The sequence below is a fragment of the Haliotis rufescens genome, unplaced genomic scaffold, assembly GCF_023055435.1.
Source record: "Haliotis rufescens isolate VD_foot unplaced genomic scaffold, xgHalRufe1.0.p SCAF_3, whole genome shotgun sequence".
NCBI classification, from domain to species: domain Eukaryota; kingdom Metazoa; phylum Mollusca; class Gastropoda; order Lepetellida; family Haliotidae; genus Haliotis; species Haliotis rufescens.
Window position 1 is genome coordinate 44,710,505 of NW_025964001.1, and position 24,526 is coordinate 44,735,030.

A 24,526-nucleotide genomic window follows, 5' to 3' on the forward strand; every position below is an offset into this window, starting at 1 on the left:
ACATCATCTGAATATGGCCATACATGTAAATGTTACGATACTCTACCTATCCACATGAAATATTCAAAAATTGGCCCACGGTCATGGAGACAAAGGCTATACATATCATACCATCAGTAACACTTTACGTGGTCATTATTGCTTCATTTTATCGAAAAAAATCACTAAACGTTGAGTAACAACCATTCACCCAGTAGAGTAGGAGATGTGAAAGAAAAAATATGTCTACCGATATGCTGCAACCCATTTCTCACAATGTGATATAAAAAAATACTTTTGATACATTAAAATATAACAAATTTGATTTGTTATGTGATTAAATACATAAGCTGAAATATTAAATGCATTAATTGATATGTCAAAATTTTCGATATCAATAAATAATTCATGATATGCTAAAATCAAATTTGTGAGATAAATTCATTCTTTGGTATCAAGGAATAACTAGTAAAACGGCGCCTATTTATTGATCTTTTTGGGTTGTATTGAGTAACGCGATTGCATCATGGTTATAGTGTTAATTGTCTTTTTCTGCACCAACGTTTTTATTCACCTGTTTAAAAATGGAATCTTATAACTAACTATTAACTGTAAAAAGGAAATGATACTAAACTGACCTGCGTTTATATATATCTGTATCGTTGTCATCGTTAATCCCTGTATACTTGAACATCGTCCTGATTACGGAAGGACACATACTCTTAACATATTTGCATTTATGTGCTGAATATACAAGGTCCTTTGCTTCTTTAACACAGAAAATGGTTACCCCGATTATTACCGTATAACGGTTCATTTTGCAGACGTGCCATTAAAACAAATAAGTCAGATGTAACATGGAATGAATAAAAGGCCGTGGCTTGAATAAAATATAAAACGTCAACGCCAGAAAATACTCAATCTAAAACTGATTACATTTGGGGGAAATATATTATATAATATTATTCAAATATTTGTTGTGTGTTATGTATTCAGTCTTCTGTTGTGATACAGTTGTTTAAACAAATTCATAACGCTTTTCACCTACGAGGCCGTAACAATGATATCCTATAGTAGGGGCTTCATGTAAAGTTCTGTTGACTCAAAAGCAAAAACAGAAGTTTTAAAAAATGTTAATATCCAGTTACCTGATCTTAAGTACGAAACAAATACGTCTTCATGTGCTCAAACCAGTTATCCCTTCTTTTTTCAAGGAACCTAATTACACATTATACAACAAGTATATGTATATAGCAATCTCATTTGGCATTTTCTCTTCTTTGGGGTAATTATTTAATCAACGATTGGGTTATTAATTCATATGTGATCATTGATGTGTAGAATGTCTCACTGCAGTCGTGTCAGATTGAAAAGACAAGATCCGCAGTGCAACATATACCAAATGATATATAGACAACAAACCTACTGATTACGGATTGAACATCATAAATGTGTCAGGTGCATAATGCTTTATTATTTTTTTCTGGATAATTTGTTTCTTCTACAAGCGCTGTACAACCTTAAAATATATGAATATTAACACACGTGTGAAGATACATTTGTATACGTTTGACTAGGTAAAAAATTTAACACCATTTTAAGCGGTGACATTTGGACTCATTCAGACGATAGTAGCATATCACACGTGGAATTGAAAGCATTACAAAAACGTAAACAGAATGGTATTTTGAAAAAAATATTTGTCGATTTCTGATGATATTCAATTCTATTTCCATTCAGTAGCTTCACCACTATATATACCGACATAAATGATTTTTAAAATGTCACTCTGTTATTTCCGACGAACAGATTTAACCAAACACATGTGGCTGAAACCTTATATCAACATGACGTAATTGCCGGAACGATACCACGCTGAGACATTATTATTTCATTACACGTATGTTGCTGCCTATTTGTTACTCCGTGAAATGAACTAACTATATTTTTTTAATTCAATGCCTTTGTTATTCATAATGTATCATGGAGTCGGACACCTCCACACACATTGCATTGCCCCACAATCCCCTATCAATAGAAGGATAGAAGGACAATTACCAATACCCTTCAATATTATAATGATTGAACATTAATTTATTATATGGATTCCATACAGATCTCACTAAGTATATGTTTTACATTTTGCATGTATGGAGGGTGGAATCAAAGTAGAATGCAAATGTTTTTTCAGTTTCTAATAATTAATGGAGGATATTGGAAAAGACTGAACACTGAGAAATCAAATTAGAGATAGATGTGACAAATCTCACAAGGTAACCCTTTACCTTGTGATCATGTTTACGGTTTCCTAACAGTTTCGAAGAACTGAAAAAAATGGAAATGAATTAAATTGGAAAATGAGAGCAGAAATTAGTAGTCAATATTTTTAATAAAAAATACTCTTTAATAAACAACAGTTGTTTTTTTAGTACTTGTCCAGAGGAATCCCATTTTCAAAACCTTCTATTACTCTGTTGCCGTATTTAATATAAAAATGAAAACAAAACAATGAACGAGCAACAAAGCATTATTCATGGACTTATAAATTATCTTATTGTTGATATGAATGTGTTGAAATTATTTGAAACATTGTGTATAAATTATTTGTCACGTGGGCACTTCTTCTTTGGTTATGTACACTACAATGCGAAAAACCTCCGCAGAAACTACACAGGAACTGCGCGGAAAGTTTGTAAAGTTTCAAGTTTCATTCCTAACTAAATCTACTATAATTTGCTTCTGTATTGGAGTTCTCAGTACTCAGTTCTCAGCTTCATAATGCATATGATGAAGAACACTTGATATTCGTCGATAACAACTCAAATTAGTCATACAACTTTGAAGTGTCTATGCAATATCTTGGAAACCGCATGTGCACAGGAAAGTGCAATCAGTCCCGATTAAAAGCTAATTCAATATACATAAGATTCTATCATTTATATTACAGTTTTATTTACAATTTGACAAACTATAATATTATGAATACTAAAATTCATCATTACTTGTCAAGTTCACTAAACTGTCAACAGCTGGAAGTCAAAGATACAAAAGGATTCTAACCAAGCTGGACCTTTTGTAACACAGAAGTTCACCCTCGCTTTGTTACCACACTGCATGGGATTAACAGTTACGGTGTTAATAGAAGCACAGTGGTCATGCCAAAAGCGTTCATCGTAGTTAGTGAGTGAACTGGGAACGCCAAACAACTTCATTGTACAGGTTGGGGGACACAGGAAGGGAAGGACCCAGCTGAGTGAAATTCCCCCATCTGAGTAAATAAACATACATACTAACCCCTATAAGAAGATAAAAAATTCCACATTGAGGCGTCTATACAAAACGTCGCAAGATGGTAAGTCACTTTTGATAAGGACTGTACAATCATTCACCAATATGCAACACATCCCGACGTGAACACGCGCCTCGACACTTGCGTTGATAAACATTTAGCAACAGACATTTACCCGTGTGACGACAAATTATACCTGACGTATTGCTATTATGCCACTATAAAACTCAAATTTCACACCAAAACAGCATTAATATCCCCTCCCAACATACACCAACCTTCCGGAAATGATAGCCGTTATTGTACTCGCCAACTGCGATAACGCACTCGTCGTCAGAGATTTTGCCAGGTACTATGGTGAACCGAAAGGGACACAATTCGAATAAAGTGACAAGGGAGTAAACTCTGCTCGTATGTCAGAATGTATGGATGAAAAATCACTCAGCAATATTCCAGCTATATGACGGCGGACTGTAAATAATCGAATCTGGACCAGACAATCCAGTGATTGACATATGAGCATCGATCCATAAAATTGGGATACGATGACATGCATCAACCAAGTCAGCGAGTCTGACCACCTGATCCCGTTAGTCGGGACAAGCATAGTCGCCTTTTACGGCAAGCGTGGTTGCTGAAGACCTATTCTACCCTGGATATTCACAGGTACATTGGCAGATTAAACGTGAACACATACGTACAGATAATATACATTTTCAAGCTGCATCAAGTTTCTGTTATTTACACATGTGGATGTAAATCGTCAAAAAGAAATATGCCCAAACGAAAAATACACAGGTGCAGCTGTAAAGTTCATGGTGCCTATTCTGCTGACACCTCTTCTGTAACAGAAATATCCTCTGGACGTCACCCCCCAAAATACATTGATTTACTGCTAAAACATGGTAAACTGACACATGTGTAGAATGTGCAAAAAAGGAATTGTCAGACAGTGAACATTCACTCAATGATGTTGTATATATAACCAAATGTTTACGTGTAGGTAAACTAAGCACTGAAAACATCATATCATATTGCCAGTGTTGGAGACTATCTGAACCCAGTTCTCAAAACAGAAAATGACACTATCAAATAACAATACCGTGAACCAGATTTTTACAGTCACATTTACATCACACAATGGTTAAGTGAACGGAATCCACTCATACTTACGCTCATCCAACTCATGATTGGGCTTGGCTAGATTAAATTAACTACGTTAAAAAACTTCATAATGTCCAGAATAATCGAAAACATGTTACATGGTGACAAGCACCATCATTGCCCTGTTAGCTTTTGGCATCAACCTCCTCACTTATTGTATGACCGGATGTAAAGTGGCATCAGTATTTAACAGTCACACTTCTCCATCTGGCTCATACATCACAATTTACAGTGGCTTGATAGCGGGACACAAAAGAAACACAAGTGTCCACCTGCTGGGTCAATCATGGCCTTTTTCATAATAACCAAAAGACTGAACGAAATTGGCGTGTCACCTTAAAATACGGAACAAAATGCAGCATAACAACATACATAATATACATCAACGACCCAGCCTCAATAATACAATCAGTGCCACAGCTGTCACCATAACTATGCTTGGTTGTTCTCACTCAATTTAAAAAATGTCATTTCTCCAGATGAAATAGACATTGAAAGTTAACAGATTATCACAAGTCTTGTACATGTCTTTCTTGAGCAGATGCTATATTAAATTGCTTAGGGGCAATCCCCCTCACAGGATGGCACTTTATCAGACAATGCTGATAAGGATCATCCACTCATTGACACCTGTTCATTCAAACAATCCGATGACCCTTATGAATTCACACAAAGTCTACATGCACCCCAATCACCTACTGTGACCTTTGGCGATCCTGTGATGACAAACCCACACAGCTATGACAATGGTTACAGGGTACCTCGTGAGCTAGTGCAACAGGTGATGTGCGCACATGGATGGCTGTTGGATGTGATGGATGTCCATACAACATTGTCAGTACCATAATAAACAAATGGTACATATGTCCTCTGTGACAGCATGAATGTAGGGACAGTTAACCAAACATGTTGAAAGTAAACATGACAGGAATGACATTGATATCGACAAATGTATTAAATATCCAAATGTGTTGTTAGTGCCTGGATTGGGTCATCTTGAAATGAACATGGTACGTTTGATATTCAAGTTACCATGGTACCCCCTTCAGAAACACATAGCAATCATGACAGGGTTTCGTACTAAAAATACTACTTATCAGCAGCTACAATTTCGTGATGAAGTTCTAACATGTTTGCCACCACCGGAAGATACCGAAATTTCTTCATCGCAGTGAAGTGATATCTGAGTCTGGTCACCCGAGCAAAGGGGAAGGAGGTGATTTTGTATTGGAATCCTGGAACAGAAAATTTAAAACGTGGATACCACGAGGCCGGCCAACTGAAAACGGATGGCTCCGTAGTTGTCGCAAGCTTGACAGATTAGAAAAGGTACAAAGCATGATATGATATGATATGATTGCCGTAGTGTTCCATAACAATTACTATGAAAGCAACTGATAGTAAATAGGACTGATTTTATAAGCAGTAGGTAATAAAGTACTTTCTTTGGTATTAATTGGTTTGAAAAACGGACTTGTCCTCTAGGACCCGTGTGGTGCCCTTTTGGTTTGGAGGATGTCATTGACACACTTCTTTGAGAGACATTTAGGAGTTGGAGTACTCAGTAAGGATAAGATATATGGATGAACCACTTCTTTATTTCCATGAGGAGCTGTTGCTGTTTTTTTCCATGATGCCCTCTTACGTTTTGTTTTAATATGTTACTTTCCTGTCCTTTTAAAGTAATAAATAATGATCTTTTATAAATGTGTCAATAATAGAAATTTAATGAAGATGCAGCTCGAAAATGTAATTTATCTGTGCCAATGCAGTACATAGTGCATTGCACTTTGATATATTTCTTCATTAATTTGTAAATATGTTCGTGGACTTACATTGTTTTATGTAAATAAATGATTTCCTATGCAATTGAGTGTTTTTTTCATCCATAAATCATTACAGGCGAGCAGAGTTTTCTCCCTTGTCACTATTCGAATTGTGTCCCTTTCGGTTCACCACAGTTCCTGGCGAAATCTCTGACAAGTGATTTATCGCAGTTGGCGAGTGAAAAAGCGGCCATCATTTCCGGAAGGTTGGTGTGTGTTGAAGGGGGATATTAATGCTGTTTTGGTGTGAATTTTGAGTTGTATTGTGGCATAATAGCAATATGACGTATAAGTTGTTGTCAAACGGGTAAATGTCTGTTGCGAAATGTCTATCAACGCAAGTGCCTAGGCGCGTCTTCATGTCGGGATGTGTTGCATAGTGGCGAATGCAGTACCGTGGAATTTTCACCTTTTTATAGGAGTTTAGTGGGTGCGTTTATTCACTCAGTTTGGGTCCATTTTCTTCATTTCAGTGGTATCCCCAAACCGTTGTAAAATAGCAAATGTAGCTGTGAATGTCGAGCTCTTTCTCATGTCAGAGGGTTAAATGTTACAGTCCCACATACAATTTCCTCTTTTTAATTCTTACAAACAAAGCAAAAAGTGCGTTTGGGGAAATGGTGCATATAAATAACTACGTGAGATGATATCATGTTATTATTACTGGTGACTGCTCTATCATAACTGTGACATCTAAGGCATACATTTGGCGAACGAACATCGTTATATTCGTCTCTTGGAATGTCTCATGTAGACAAAACGAACATTTCCTCTATCCACAAACACAATCACTTGGATAATTGCGAACCCGCGACAATTTACTCTTTGATCTATTTGTCAAATTCAACTGCAACCCGGTCCCGTGTTACACGCATGGTACACGTGAGTCACTCGTCGATCGCGCGTACTCAAAGGTTTTCACACGCGTGTTCAAAGGGGGGTCAACCCGTTGAGCACACGTGTCACATGCGTGTGGCACACGTTTTCAACGCGTGTAAGGGGAATGAAGTTCTAGGCAGTAGTGTACTGCAGACATTTGGTAAAAAGATGGCACAAATCTACAAAACAACCTCCACGTGAGAGCCAAGACATGCACGTGCAACATGTTGGCATATGAAAACGTTGGGTTTTTCATTTGCATGCCACCACAACCTTACACCAAGTGTGCAGCGAAAACAGCCCAAGTATCTCCCGACTGCAAACAGGAGAATCATCTTCGGCCGTAGTGAGATTTTTTATAATACGGGAAGCGTTGATTAGGACGATGCCTCAATCGTAGAAGATGTAGATAGTTTCGCCAATATTTTAGACTTCTTCGAAGGAGTTTTCTTAGTTTTTGTCGATTTTCAGCTGACTTATAGACCCTGTCTTGCCCTCAATGCCGACATTTGTGAAGGGAAATACAGAAGGATTCGTCGTGCAAGTGAACGCACTGAGCACTGCATCCAGATGTGCAACAGCACCCACGACAGTCTGAACAAACATGATGCTGGTCGGATGGGGAGAAGACCCGTAGGCAGGCAAGACACGCGGGACAACGCGTGAACTGTTCGACCAAGAAGGAGAAGAAGACTTTTAAGAAGAAATTTTAAGAGGGAAATATTGGAAAAAGAGAAACCAAATGGAATTCTTGCAATATGCACGTCACTACACGAGGCGATGAGAAAGAGAATGAGTTGGCAGGGGAAATCACGGGTTCAGTGCTTGCAGGTCGACCTGCATGAAAGGCGTGCATGACCCACATTGTTGGGAGGTGACCATAGGTGTGTTCTGATGAACTGTTTTATAGAAGGTTGAAACCTTTGTTGAGGCACGTTTCCACTTTGGATTGAAAGAATGAGAAATGCATAATTAGTAAGTCTAAATATTTACGAATTTTGAACGTATTTTTAGTGGCCAAACAGCAAGTTGAATTTCAGAGTTTGGAATATGCTTCAATAGGGTACATACTGCAGGTGGAAATAGACACCGAGCACCGAGTTTCATACAATATCATTTTCTAATGAAAATATTTATTTTTTTCCAGCAAACTGTAACATCATTTACCACAGTCGCTACTGTATGTATCTTCACTTTGAATATACATGTATTCAATGACAAGCTAAACACACCTTGTCGAAGACCTAGAACTGGTTGGTTGTCACACCTAATCGTGGTAAACAATCTGCTAAACAATCTATAATTGTACCTGTGAATAATTCCTCTTAAAGTCGACAATGAACAGAAATACATAAATATCAATGTAATTAGTATTTCTTATTCAACTGACAATTCTCCTGATCCATCTATATACACATGTGCAGTGGACTAATTAAGTATTCGAAAATAGGGTATGGCGGTCTGTAAATAATCGAATATGGACAAGACAATCCAATGACATCATGAGCATCGATACACGCAATTGGGATCTATGACATACATCAACCAAGTCAGCGAGCCTGACCACCCGTTCCCGTTATTCGCCTCCTACGACAAGCATATTCGCCTTTTAGGGCAAGCATGGGTATCTGAAGACCTAGTCTACCCCGGATCTTCACGGGTCACTTCATGTTGTAATTACATGGCATATTATATACTTGGGGGAGGCCACACGAGTTTATTAAACGTTCCAAATTATATAACCAAGGGTGAATGCTGGAACTTACGTTAGCATCCATTTCAATGAATAAATGTGTTAGACTTTATTTATTGTATTATATGTCTATGCCAAAAGCCTATAATTCTCTTAGCTGCTATGACATCGACGGGGGTTCTGCCTAATTCGTTATATACCATAAAGGAATTTAAAATGAACTTTTTCAACCACATTAAAACATTCCAATCCCCACAGTTCGGTACCATACAGTAAGAATGTAAGAGTATTATCCATTTGTTGTCAACACCTACCTGTGTTATCCCACTCATGTATGCAATTGTTGTTACGGTTAATCCTCCACCTACTATATATATTCTGTACTATGTCCCTCATTCCAGGTCTCTAAACCAAGCGCTGGACCACAAAACTGGTTGGGATTATGGCATTTATATTACCGGCTTTATCCTTTGTTTATGTCACTGACTTCACCGATGATTGTCATCACTACCCTTGTGTGTACATACCCAGCTTCTCTTCACCAGTATAACAATATCTACTCCACTGTATAAACATTGCCTCCTACTTGTATATATACTTGCCAACCACACTCTGTAAATCATTTGTTTAAGAACCTACACCGAAACGTCGCTCTTAATTGTAATAAAGAATTTGTTCATCCATAAATTCTTATCCTTACTTAGTACACCAACTTCTAAATGCCTATCAAAGAAAGTAAATAATTTAAGACGAAACACCAAACCTTCCAAGATTTACACACCAAAACTCCAAACCCCTAAAATAGACACCACACTTGCCTCCACGCTAAACAAACGGATCCAAACATCGCTTAAAACAATTCATTAGCATACATCCACGACAAATAGCCAAATTGGTGCCACATTTACACAGACGGATCCTCTTATCCGTCCTCAAAGCACACCGGCTTTAGCGTCCACATCTCTCAACCTCTAAAACACACAAAATCTTACCGACGCCCCAATAATCTTTACGGTCGAACTCATTGGCATGGCCATAGCCCTTCATAACACACAAATAAAAACCCACGAAAACATCCTCATCCTCACAGACTCCCTCAGTGGACTCCAGGCCCCAGAAAAAAATCAAAAAAACGCCCCAAACTAATTAATCAAATACTAAAAAGCTCTAATGAACTAACTAAAGCAGGCAAACAGATAGAATTCGCTTGGATACCCGCACATGTAGGAATTTATGGTAATGACCAAGCAGCTTTCACTAAAAGTCCCAGAAATAATCTGCCAATTTCCAAATCAGAAATTAAAAGCATAACAAAACAAAAATCTCCAAAGAATGGCAAACAAAATACAAAAACTGAAATTGTCAGCTCAATAAAAGTACTCAAAAAGCCCCTCACTGAAGCCAACATTCTTCACCCATCCAAAAAAATAGACATGCCATAACTAAATTACAAACTGGTCACAACAAACTAAACAGCCACCTTCAAACACTAAAAATACACGCAACAGGCACATGCCCACACTGCACTCAAAAAGAAACCACAGAACATGCACTCATCCACTACCCACACTACAAGACACACAGAACAACACTCCTTAACACACTAAACTTAAACTCCGAGTTGACTCTAGAAAAAAATCTTAAACCCTCTAAATAACACATCCAACTTTAAAGCCCTAGGCAAAAATAACCCCCAAATAATCAAACCTTAGTCTTACAGTATTAGAGAAGTTGTTATCCATAAAAATTGTGTCTACCTTGTCACCCGTCAACTTCTAAGTAATGCCTATCAAACAATTTAACAAACAAAGCATTCACGAATGTCAAAGTTGAATTTCTTGAGTGAGTCAGTTCTTGAATCCTTGAATCAGTGTTGGAAGCTGGCAGAAAAGTCTGTCTTTTCCACTAAATATCCCGTCCGCACAGTGCAAGTAGGTAGACGCGAGTCACGTCGTAGAAGGAAGGTCTCGAATCCCCCTCGTCGCACACTTATGTTGGCACAGGCAGTTTTCCAGAAGATCGTGGTAATACAAGACACTCGGGTTGATTGTCTTTCCAACAGTATCTAAAGTCAACAAATCCCAAAGGTCTATGAACCTCCTAGCCATCTCTAAAAGAGCTAGTATTGTAAGTTTCCTACTTTTCTACATTAATCGTAGTATAGAAGCATCCGAAAGTGGCAGTAAAGTCAAGTAAGGGCCCTTGTTCGAAATCTAAATGTCCAATAATTCTTATCATTGGAGAAGGGCATATCCTCTCGGTGATAGACATATGACATTTATGTTGATGAACACAAACATTGAGAATTTTCCGTGTTTTAGATTTACCGGTAACAAATCCCGATGAAATTGTCAGTGTTTTTGACGTCAAAACAAAATTGACGGGAGTGGTCGTGATTAGTTTATACGCAGTCTGTTTCAAAGATTATGTCACAATACGAATGACAGTTTGGAATGTATATCTTAAAGAAATTCCAGTTACGTCCATGTAGGTTTCAGTGTCCGTGCTCTTTCATTAGTGATAAAAACAACTTCGGGGTAATTGACATCGGACATTTTCAAAGGACAAGAAGTGAAAGATCGCTGAACAACCCTGATAATACTCAAATTGACATCGCTCAATATCAGACATCATTATTATTTCTCAATAATTAACAAGATTATACTAACGTACTACCACTCAAAAGTAAGTACACGTAACGGTTTTATAATAGTGGATCCGTTTTGACAGCTTTCTCACTGACAAACATTCCATTCCTTTACTCAATTATATGGTCATTATTTTTTTTGGAATATCAAACTTTCAAACAGATATGAAAAGCACATGTCAAATTTTTTTTTAAAAATAGAAAACTGCGCCAAATATTCTTACAGTGTTTCTCAGGTGATAAATGGTCTCATTCACTCGTCGGTCGCCGTGGAATTCTTCCCAAACGTGATGTACTAAATCTACTTGTAGTTCAGTTCTGCTGTTGTTGCTGGCGTGCTCGCAGTCGTTGATCCAATGTATCCCATAAATGTTCGATTGGGTTCAACTCCGGAGACCTGGTCATTGTGATTCCTGAGAAAGGCTGTTGTCAGTCTTGCCGTTTGAGATCGTGCGTTGTTGCATAATGGGAAGTTCGTGTGACTGAAGAATCTCATCCATGTAAAGTTGTGCCGTTAACTTCCCCAGAACTTGCACCAAGTCTGTTCTACCAGTGAGGGGCGGTCGGGTAGCCTAGTGGTTAAAGCGTTCGCTCGTCACGCCGAAGACCCGGGTTCGAATCCCGACATGGGTACAATGTGTGAAGCCCATTTCTGGTGTCCCCCGCCGTGATATTGCTGGAATATTGCTAAAAGCGGCGTAAAACCAAACTCACTCACTCACTTACCAGTGAAGGAGGTGACTGCCCACATTATCACACTGCCACCACCAAATCTGTTCACTTCAACGTTCTCCGCGACGCCTGCTAACACGATGGCTACCATCCACACGGCGAAGCATAAAACGTAACTCGTCACAAAACTAAACTTGTCTCCATCGCAGTAGTGGCCATACTCCGTGACACTGACACCATTGACGTCGCTGCCGTTGATGCAGGTCCATCAAAATGACATCTCGAATTGGTCGTCTAGCGCAAATACTTTCTGGACTGATGTCCTACGCAATCATGTTATTGCTGTAGTTGTAGAGTTTGCCGTGGTGGTTCTTTCACGTACGTGACGTAGCCGTATGAATCTGTCCTGTACTCTCGTAGTCATACGTGGTCTACCGAATCTGGGAAGGTCAGGTGTTGTCCCGTGAGTGTGTTTGCAGTCGGCCAGTGGCGTCGTTACGTTGGGCTTCCGTCAGTCCTGACATGTTTTTACTGTTCACTTGCTGTAAGATTGTAATGGCATGCAAATGGAAACCTAACGTTTTTATATCCTAACAAGTGATGTTGCACGTGCATGTCATGTTGGTGTGTTTCGGCGCCAGGCTCTCACGTAGATTTGCGATTTTTCCATCTTTTCACCAATTTCTGCAGTATTTCATTATTTCGAAACACATCAATCCTAATCCATGCAGAACTAACCGATTCATTTTTTTATATCAATTTTGTATGGGTGTCGTCTACAAGGTAGTATTTACCTTATAGAATAAGTCAATCAATGTCATTTCGGCTAGACATCCATGAGCAAATGTGAAACACATTGAGTGATGTTGTGGTAAGACACTCCTAGTTATTGTATATAATCAGAACTGCCAAACACATGTGTGATAATATCATCCTAAAATGTACAACGTACCACCCAAAAGAAAATGGCAAGTTTAAAAGTATCACAACAATATGACCTTTGTGACTGTGATTCAAAAGGCTTTAACTGTCTTCCAGATCCACATGGGGAATTCGTCACAAAACGTGGTGACCATAGATATACTTAAGTCTGTTTTCAAAGGTTCAGGACAGTTTGTCAAAAGTGAAAGCATATACAGTTTATTGAGAAACGCTATGTGAAATGCTGGACGTCATCATGGATAACTTCTATGTAACATTTGGGGACATTTAGGCAAGAAGTAGATATGCGCATCCACACTATTTGTGTTCCAATCTTTGCTGACCTAAATCGGAATTTCTGCTCGGACTGACAAAATCAAAACAGGTGAATATGATCAAGAAGTTCAACTTACGCTTAACGTATATCGATGATCTGATATCGTTCAATAATGGTCAAAAAGTCATTTCCCTTCCACTGATTTACTAACCCTAGAAATAAAGGAGACCAGGGAAACCACCTCATCTGTTTCATGTTTAGATTCGCGTGAAGATCTGGATAACATGTGGTCTCCAGCAACCCGTGCTTGTTACAAGAGGTGACTAACGGGATCCGGTGGTCAGCGCTCATTTAGCCGAGAACCGCGTACGAATCGACAGGCTGAACCTTCCCTTCTCTCATTTCAAACCATTATCGCCAGTTCAAACATTCAGTTATCGTTCATGTTCTATACGTGGTACAATAGCGGTACAACACTGGGGGATATCTTGGAAATTGTGTTTGCTGGGGGGAGAATAAACAAACACCTATATAATGTAATCATGGTAACATGGTCTGGTGCCAAAACCGGTTAGCCTGCTCTCGAAACATACTATACATCTATGTATCGTTAAACAAACCATTTATTAATGATTGCAAAAGTCCAAAACCTTTATATTGGAAACGAGCAGAAGGGGGTAAGGATGACAATATAATGACATAGAGTGGTTAAACCTACATGACCTACAAGTTCATGTACACATGGTTTTTTTCCCGAAGGTAAAAAATGCAACATATTAACAAAATTGAATATATTTGATGACAAAATACATGTATCTAACTGTATAGAGGGTGCGTACAACTTTCGTATTGAGTTAGCTAGTCCTTGCTTTTTTTAACGTTGGAGTTTAGTCCGGAAGCACATTGTTGTGGTTTGTTACTTTTTTCATAATTAGAAAGTTTTCAAAATCAATACATAAACTATTTCCAAATCAATAATGAGAGAAATGTGTGACATTTTAAGATTTGATTACACATACGTAGCTCTAATTTAACATGTTTTTTGTGAAAATAGTGCTCCCACATTAATCGATATGCCTTCATGTACGTACATGCGTCCTGGTTGTAATTTCTAAGATGCCTCGTTTAAAGACGAAAGGGACCGACAGTACTTACGGGCTGATGTCTTAAAATCCACTTAAATTTTCACTCAGTTAGAATATATACTACCGACAAAAATATGGGATATGATGACACGATAGTGAAATTATAATGACGATAAATGTCTGTGAAATTTATTTCGGGCGTGCAGATATAAATATATCCCCCATGTTGGGCGATGCATCCACGACACCTTGGTAGCATACTGTTGATTAACATGTTCTAGGTTGCCCTTGGTATTGCATTCTGTGTGAAAAGCTGCCCCAAGCCGGGCCACGTTGGCTTGGGCTGGGTCTGTGACTACACTCTCCGCCCGTGAACATCCACAGATGCTCTATATGGGATCATGTCAGGGGGTTTAGCGGGCCAGTCCAATGTCCGTATGCCTTCACGTCGGAGATAATCGGTGACGACTTGGGCACGATTGGGTCTGGCAGTGTCATCTTGCAGTTCAAAATCTCTACTCATAATTCTAGCAAATAGTACAACGAAAGGACGCAACATTTCATTAGCATATCACTGGCCAGTTAAATGTCCTTTCACAATAACGTCGGTTCGCCTGCCATGTGTGATACCGCCAAGCACCATAACACAATCACCCCATACCGACAACACCTTGATTCGTCTGTAAAACGGCGTAACGCCAGTGGGGCACAGAACGTCGTCATATATACTGAACAACAAAAGTTCCTGTGAAAATGAATAAGATTTAATGCAAAGTTATGTTTTTTACCAAATCTGAAACAATTTCGGTTTGCAACAGAGAAAGGCTCCTGTAAGTGTTCAAATGGTTTAATTTGCCATACTGACTTCAGAAAATGCGTGATTTCATAAAAAACATAAACATGCCGGAACGTCAATTTACAAATCAAAAGCGTGTGTGTCCACCTCTGGTTGCGATGCAAGTAACACATCTTCGTGTCATAGAATGGACCAGGCGTCGCACAAAGTCCTGTGGAATATCTGTCCATATCTGCTGGAGCATGTTGCGAAGTTCCTGGAGTGTCTGTGGAACACGTGATTGACGTCGAAGGCGCCGCCATCTCATCCCATATGTGCTCGATTGGTGAGAGATCAGGGGGCGAGCCGGCTAGGGGATAACATTCACGTTGTTTTGTTGAAGGGAATCCTGAACAAGTCGAGCAATATGAGGCCGGACGTTGTCATGTTGAAAGGTAATGCCTGGGCCATGACGACGCAAAAACGATAGAACAACAGGGCCGATCATCTCGTCGCGGTAGCGCTGTCCATATAGATTTCCCTCTACCACTATCAAACGGGTCCTGTCTTGCTGTAATCCCACCCCATACCATAGCGCTGCCGCCCCCGAACCGATCTTCTTCCATGACACAATGATTGACGTAACGTTCACCACGACGTCGGTACACTCGAATCAGTCCATCGCTGTGGCTGATGTGAAAACGAGACTCGTCAGTGAATAGAACTTGTCCCTACTGCATGGCCGTCCAGCGTAGACGCTGTCTGCACCACTGTAGACGTGCTTGACGGCGGATTCCTGTCAAAATGGGACGTCTGGCGGGTCTTCTTGCGACAATCCCTGCACATCTGAGGCGACGACGCACGGTTAGTGAAGATATTCGTCGAAGGCCAGGGATGCTGCTTGCAGTCACTGTTGCTGGCTGGAATCGATTTCGTAGGTGTGTTGTTCGAATCCAGTTGTCTTGTCGATTATTGGTTACGCGTTGCCTGCCACCCCGAGGATGGTCTCAGACTGCATTCGTCTGTTGGCAACGTTGCCATAAACACCAAATGGTGTTTCTGTGGACGTTAAATTGTCTTGCAACATCACGTTGACTCGATCCTGATTCAAGCAAACCAATGGCTCGTAGACGCTTATTTTCGGACAGGCGTGGCATTTCGTCATGTTGAATAAATGCGTCATTTTGTTGTTTTTTTCTGAGTGGTTGTTGTCACCACGATGCTTAACAATGCATATGGAATCCCGTAAACGCACATGTTTTTATACCCATTCTTGGGTAGTGAAATGCATGGGGCTTGCATAAAAGTCAACTTTTGCATGGAATGCATGCTTCTCTGTAGCAGTTGTGTTTTTGTGACTTGATTCCATACATGTACTACAATATTGAAAACCAAACCTTACTTGTTTGAAAAATACACTAATATATTGGTGTCATTGTTATCATTTAATGACTTGAATTACAAATCTTAAAAAGTGACATACTTACGTTTAGTACTAAGAAGCGGACATTAAATTGTCAAGTCAAGATGTCAAGCTATGTCGCAATGTTATCCTCTGTTTCCGGGATCTATTTACTAGGGCTGCAACGGTTCACCAATACTTCGATTCGGTTCGATGCTCGATTATTTCCATTCGATTCGATTATTTTCGATTCGATTCATTAGTCTAATAATATACAATGATTCATTTATAATATGCATAAATAAGTAACAAAACGTGTATTGACTTTAACTTTTTTATTGAACAGTGCAACACTGTGCACCAACAGGACAAACTCATCACCTCAGACTGTGAGGTCAAGCAGGTCATCAGGGATGATCATGTTTTTGGATAAAAACACAAGCATGTCCACATTGTCACCACTGAGGGAAGCCCTCTGAGCAGTCGCAACATCCCCGGCTGTTGAAAAGACCCTCTCACTAGCCACACTTGTGGCAGGTGTGCCAAGGCACTGTTTGGCATATTTTGACAAGGGATACTTTCCCTCTCTCATCCTCCACCAACTCAGTGGGTCAGACTCTAGGCTGGGCACCTCAACTTCTTTATACATACTGATCTCACTCTCTGTACGTTCATACAGACTTTTAGCTTCCTCCACATGGGTCACAAAGACATCACCAAACAGATCAGATAATGCACAACTCTCCTTGTCGCCCTTGGCTTATATTTTAGCAGGTGGTTCTGCATCATCATCGTTTTCAAGTGACAGTCGTCAAAAGTTTCAAACAAATGCATTTTTGGACATTTTCACTTCGTCGATATGAACGCAAGTCTTTTAATTTTTTTCGTCAACAAGGTAGGTTTTTTTGGTTAATTTTAAATTTATTACAAAAATTGGAATCAACCGAATCGAAATCTAGACATTGTAGATTGAAGATCGAATCGAGACGACGACAAGTACCGGTTCTCGGTGCACCGAACCGAACCGTTGCAGCCCTACTATTTACCCATGTCATTATTATACAATGTGCACCATACGCGCGCGCGCGCGCGCGCGTGTGTGTGTGTGTGTGTGTGTGTGTTTTGAGTACTGCTCTCTGACACTGAACCTATAAATGTGTATGTCGAAATGACCTGACTTACAAACATGGCTGGTAATACGAGTTGTTATTCTTGTAATTAATGCAGGATGCAACTATTTTTCTGATTCCCATATTAGCCTTCATGATATGCATAGCAGAATATTGGTTGGTTGGTTGGTTGGTTTGTTGATTAACGCCGCACTCAGCAATATTCCAGCTTTATGACGGCGGTCTGTAAATAATCGAGTCTGGACCAGACAATCCAGTGATTAATATCATGAGCATCGATCCACGCAATTGGGATCGATGACATGCATCAACCAAGTCAGCGAGCCTGACCACCCGATCCCGTTAGTCACCTCTTACGACAAGCATGGGTTGCTGAAGACCTATTCTATCCCGAATCTTCACGGGTCAGCAGAATATTAGCAGAATATTAAAAAACCTATTGCCGTTATAACCAAATCATAAAACGAATATGATAACTCTTGTTATTATTAAAACGTGTTGTCATCGAAGTCCTACAAAACGGGTAACCTTACACCACTTTATATTTACCTAATCTTTAAAGGTTTTATTGTGAAGAGAAATCGAGAGTCGCATAAATACGTACTGATCGCCAGCATAATGCCACGTATTGCAAATTGCCCGCAGATGTTACAATGCATGGATTTAACAGAACATAAATTGTTCAATGTATGTCATGTTAACCATGTATTCATAAAGCAAGAAAGCTACTGATACCAGACCGCAGCTGTTACAACTCTTGCTTACTAATTACCGAGTGAGCCTATATTGTCAACGTTAAATCATCATCCCTTGAATACGGGTATGTTTAAAATACAAGCTTGTGTGGGATACAAGATGAGTGCCGTCCTTCACAAAGAGCGATGTCAAAAATCGTTGTTGTTTTTTAATGTAACGTACGAAAATTCAATATTTCGCTTCGAGTGAAATATGAATTATATACTCTCAGGGCTAGACGTTGGTTGGTTGGTTTGTTGTTTAACGCCGCACTCAGCAATATTACAGCTAGATGACGGCGGTCTGTAAATAATCGAGTCTGGACCAGACAATCCAGTGATTAATATCATGAGCATCGATCCACAAAATTGGGATCATTGACATGCATCAACAAAGTCAGCGAGCGCCTGGCCACCCGATCCTGTTAGTCGCCTTATCAGGGCTTAACGTTTTCAATTAGTGCTTACAAACTGAGCATATGTATGTCTTGTCCATATTACCGTAACAATAGCTGGAATATTGCGGCGTTAAACAAACCAACCAACCAACCGTAACACAACGAAAATGCAATACCGATTTTAAAATGTCAGAAATGCATTATCATGGTTTGTTTGTTTGTTTGTTTGTTTGTTGTTTAACGTAGCTATATGACGGCGGTCTGTAAATAATCGAATCTTGACCAGACAATCCAGTGAATGATACCATGAGCATCGATCCACGCAATTGGGATACGATGACGCGCATCAACCAAGTCAACGAGCCTGACCACTCGATCCCGTTATAGTCGCCTATTACGACAAGCATGGACTAATGAAACCTACCTTTTCTCATTACCGTACCGCATCACCATGTATGGCCTTTGGCTGGTTTTTTTAGAAAAAGTTCCCACTCAGTTACACTAGGGTTAAACATATTTTGTACCGTGGGAGATACTTCACATTTTGTAGCTTTTTGTCGTTTAATGCACACTCTACATCAAAGAATGTCAAATATGTTCATAATAAAAGTAATATCTTTATATCGTTTGTTTGTTGTTTAACGCCGCACTCAGCAAAATTACAGCTATATTACGGCGGTCTGTAAATAATCGAGTCTGGACCAGACAATCCAGTGAGTAATGTCATTAGCATCGATCCACGCTGACATGTATCAACCAAGTCAGCGAGCCTGACCACCCGATTAGTCGCCTCATACGACAAGCATATATATAGTCGCCTTTTACGGCAAGTATGGGTTGCTGAAGACCTATTCTTCCCCGGATCTTCACTGGTAAATAACTCTATATCATTTACTTTACAGCAAAAGGGTGATCATTTTTGTGTTTGCTTGAGGGATTCGGGACGACATTAAGAGAACAATTTCTGATAAATTCATCCATTCCGAAGAAAAAAGTCTTGATAAATAGTGTTTATTAAAATATGCCAAATAATAAAGTCATCATCTAAAGTTTATCAAATGATGTATTTCAGTTAATATAGCTCTTCCTGTTCTTCTTAACAGCAACTGTTTCTTCCGTTGACCCATCAGATTTGATCCAACATCTCTTTCATCGTTAGTTCCAGCTCATCTATTTTCTTTTGCCACTCCTCTCTTATCTTCCTTTTGATTTCCTCTAACTTACGTCTTATCTCATCTTCACTCAACCCTGGCAATTCCTCAAGCTTCCTCTCCTGGTCTTCTTCCTCTTTCTTCTCCTCTTCTTCCATCTTTAATAGCTTCTCTTTCAATCTCCGTTCCAATTTTTCCCGTTCTTTGTCTTTCGTTTCTTTCAGCACACCCATCCTTTGCCTGTCCTTAGACATCATGGTCTTCCACAAATCCAAATTATCCTTCCACAATGACGTATGGTTTTGACGCCTTGCTCTTAAACTCTCCCACGCCCCCTTTATCTTTTTGTCCCCCTCTATTTCTAGCAGCTTCTGAACACAGACCTCTGTGTCCAACTCCCAATCACACTCCTCCTCTGATGGCTCTGTAACCAAAAGCAACACTAATAGAGCAACTGTTTGGTTTGGTTTGGTATGTTGTTTTACGCCACACTCAGCAATATTGCAGCTATATGACGGTCTGTAAATAATCCAGTCTGGACCAGACAATCCAGTGATTGACATCATGAACATCGACGCAATTGAGATCGATGACATGCATCAACCAAGTCAGCGAGCCTGAACAGTCGCCTTTTACGACAAGCATAGTCGACTTTTACGGCAATCATGGGTTGCTGAAGATCTATCCCACACCGGATCTTCACGGGTCAATAGAGCAACTGATATTCGCCAAGCAATAATTTACTTGTATTCCGTAATGTCTGTCACATATTATTATAAAGTGACGTCATAATCGGAGCATATTGCCGTGGTATTTATATTCACTTTTGCTGTATATAGTGGGATTTACATACATTGTTTGATTAATAACCCCGCGTTGTTAATGGGATGACTTTTATTCAATCACTCAATGTCCGCGCTGTTTCACATCAACGATAAACTTGAATGTTTAATTTCATGTACTGAACACTTTTCGAGTTGTTAGCTGAACACATAAATACAAGGGACATCCAGACATTTGAATTCACCATTGTACACGCGGGAAAAAGTAACTGCTTCATATAAGGTGTTGTAATTGTCATGCTATTGAAACTAAGTTAAATATTTGGTCATTCGCCAAATGAATACTTTATCATAATAAATTCATTGACAAAGACCACACTTGGTAATTATGATACGAGAAAGATCAACAGGCCCTAAAAGAGGGACGGTGTAATCACCATTTGTGTTGATACAGGCAGCGGCGATGAAGTGAAGACATCAGATTTATGAAAACAACCTGGGGAAAATGTCAATCAAAGATTGGTCCAACTGAGCTAGCGATACCGACTGCCTCTGATTCTGTCGTTGGCGTCGGCAATCTCTTTCCAGACATGTTATTTGGGTGAGAGAAATAGCCGGCCATAGCAGTTCAGCATTGTTGTGCTGTCTCAAAAGATCTGTTACAACACGTGCAACATGTGGGCGGGCATATGCTCATAGGTCTCCCCGATTGACAGTAACAATGATGAGTTGTTCTTCCATTGGTTGTGATGCCGTCCCATACCCTTACTCTTCCACCCCCAAACTGACGAAGTTGAGTAACGCAAGAGTCGATATAAACATTCTCCTGGACGCCTGTTGACCTTGCAATGCGAGGCCATAAGAGCTGTCCAGATGAAACCTGGACTAATCTGAACAGTACACTGTCCAAATAATGTGTGTTGCCCTGCTGTAGATGACGTCTCCAAACACTTGATATTGTGATTCGATGACCATTAAAATGTCTTGCCACTTCGTTGTGCGCCATTCCTGTTTGTAGCATACCCATGGCGCGCAGACGTTGAGTTTCAGCAAGCCGTGCCATTGCGGTTTAACAAAAGTGTTTTATGAGCACCTGACAGCTAAACAATCAGTATGTGCTGTTGACATTGGAAAAGCATGTGTAGGGGTATCATTCAAATTGTGCACCGTGCCAATTATGAAATACGACTCTCAGGTCGTGGAGATGTCTTTATGAATATGTATTGAAAGACACATTGTATAATTTCAGAAAACATATATTTTTTGTTGAAATTTATATGAAGCACAGTTACTTATTTCCGTTTGTATGATAAACAGTGCCCTACATCTGATCAAACAATGAGATAATGTCACCTTCAGTTAAAGGTGTCTTTTCCGTGGCGAAGTTAAAAAACACCAATGGCGCTTCAAAACCGTGTTTCTCAACTTGATACACATCAGCAGTCACGACCACTGCAGCCACCAACACCAACAGTGGCACCAGAAGTATTCTTGGCAACATCATGCACTGAATAAACAAAAACAATTTAAATTATTTTTTATGTACAATCTTGTAGCAATACAGACATTAAAGTATAACAATAACAGTCAAAGTAAATCATTATGGAAGGAACGTTTGTTTGATTGTTAATTGTATAACGCCACACTCAGCAATATTCCAGCTATATGACGGCGGTCTGTAAATAATCGAGTATGGACAAGACAATCCAGTGAATGATATCATGCGTATCGATCCACGCAATTGGGATCAATGACATGCTTCAACCACATCATGCTCTACTGGGAGAGGTCAGGACCATTGCATTCTGATGATGTTTTGCTGTTGGAGGTAGTCATGTTGCCTCAGGTTGACGTTCGCTCGACGATTGTTCGGACGCCTCCAGAAGTCCACACATACCCAGAAAGTCTGGAGTGAATCTGAAATCATCTGATAGCACTACACGAAATAATCGGCGGTTCCGAAAGTTTCTTAAACATCATTTTATTTTTCAAACTTTTTTTTATTCGATTTGAGTAGTATACGGAGAATATATTAAGGACGGTGTGACATAACAGCATGCGATATTAATTTAATTGTTAATGTTGGGAGGCATTATTCTTACACAATGGACTTTTGGGTACAAACACGTGAATAATGTATTCAGAATTGTAATTACATATTTTATGAGTGCTTCAGTCGATCAGTGGTGTCAGGCACTTGATTTGAAGACATAAAAATAGAATCAAATTAGATAAAATTGTTTGCTGTGGTTACAGAATTAGTTATTATAAATACATTGATAAACTATGAGTAATCAAATATAAAGTGATTCTTGATCAAACAGAGTATGTTTACCAAATAGTTCAATTTTTTTGTGATATAAATATTGAGTGTTATTGTAAAAATCAATCTATGTTTCTGTTTTACAAGTGTGTTAAGGGATAACATTTGCTGTTTGATGCTTGAGACAAAAAAATCTTTTACATGCTTCGAGAATATGGTTCACAACAGTGTTATCAGTTTCAAGTCTGACCCGTGAAGATCCGGGGCCTAACGGGTCTTCAGCACCCAATGCTTGCCGTAAATGGCGACTATGCTGGTCGTAAGAGGCGACTAACGGGATCGGGTGGTCAGGCTCGCTGATTTGGTTTCAAGCATGTCATCGATCCCAATTGCGTGGATCGATGCTCATGATATCAATCACTGGATTGTCTTGTTCAGACTCGATTATTTACAAACCGCCGTCATATAGCTGAAATATTGCTGTGTGCGGCGTTGAACAACATATAAAATTTGAATATATAACTGATAACTTCTTTACTGCACATGTAAAAAATGTAACGCCGTTGTCAAGCACCTGCTATACACGATACACGTTGTATGAACAGATACCATACAGTCAGCATGAACTGTGTGAATACAACGAAGTGGGAAATCTTGTTGTTGTACACAGAGGATTAACATGAGGAGATTACAGTGATGGAAGCAAGTTGGGTGAAGCGGGGCTGGAAACCAGTATTGCAGATGAGTTTCAACTTGGTATAATTAGTTCCTGGTAAGCTGTAATCATGAACAGGTCGATGGTCAACATCTTTCTTATAGAATCTACACATCTCTCTACAAATGTAATATAGAAGTTGATATAGAAGTTGTCATCAGTTATCTCTGATATATTGCTTATAAGACGTCATGGGGCACGCGTACCTACCTCACACAGAGCTCCTTGTCGGACTTGCCACTGGACTGTCGAGTTCCACCGAGTAATGATGGCTTACAGCCATTCCATAAATGTACAGGTGGTGCAATGAATCATGAAATCTTAAACGCACATAATTACTGTTAGGAATAGATGCGGTTTCAACTGTCTTATTCATGATATTACACTAGAATGATTGCTATCAATGATGTATAGTTTCAGGCATAACTAGCGACAAGCATTCTCTGCATACCTTTCATTATTGGTTATTTTTTCAGGTAAAACAGATGACACGAATAAAACTGATTAAACTGATACAATTGATACATACCTGCGTTAGCACCTGTAAACAGGATATTAGTTGTATTTTATTCATGAAATCAACATATGTGTTCTACGAATTATTATATATTTGAGGTTTTAATTCTATATAAAATGTACTAAGATTCAAAAGCACCCTACGAGGGCCTAATTATATAATATATTTTATTTTTTTCTAATAACGGACCATGGGCGATATAAGTAGTGATGGTTCAGGTGGATATG

The 24,526-nt window shown here is 39.3% G+C and overlaps 1 protein-coding gene across 1 annotated transcript; it reads right to left on the bottom strand.

Annotated features, from left to right (window-relative positions):
- Positions 1–19,866: 19,866 nt before the first annotated feature.
- On the bottom strand, positions 19,867–24,128 carry LOC124125399 (trichohyalin-like). The gene is made up of 3 exons (XM_046488713.2): positions 23,993–24,128; positions 22,158–22,311; positions 19,867–20,446 (listed from the first exon to the last, which is right to left on the bottom strand). The coding sequence occupies exons 2-3, from the start codon at positions 22,306–22,308 to the stop codon at positions 19,998–20,000; spliced, it is 600 nt and encodes a 199-aa protein (XP_046344669.1). The 5' UTR covers positions 22,309–22,311; positions 23,993–24,128; the 3' UTR covers positions 19,867–19,997.
- Positions 24,129–24,526: the final 398 nt, after the last annotated feature.

Bases quoted from the DNA above. Each gene is read 5' to 3' on its own strand.
- LOC124125399 (XM_046488713.2), bottom strand. From the start codon at position 22,308: ATGATGTTGCCAAGAATACTTCTGGTGCCACTGTTGGTGTTGGTGGCT. The intron at 20,447-22,157 runs GTGACATTATCT...TTTTGGTTACAG, and splicing joins AAAGACACCTTTAACTGAAG to AGCCATCAGAGGAGGAGTGT.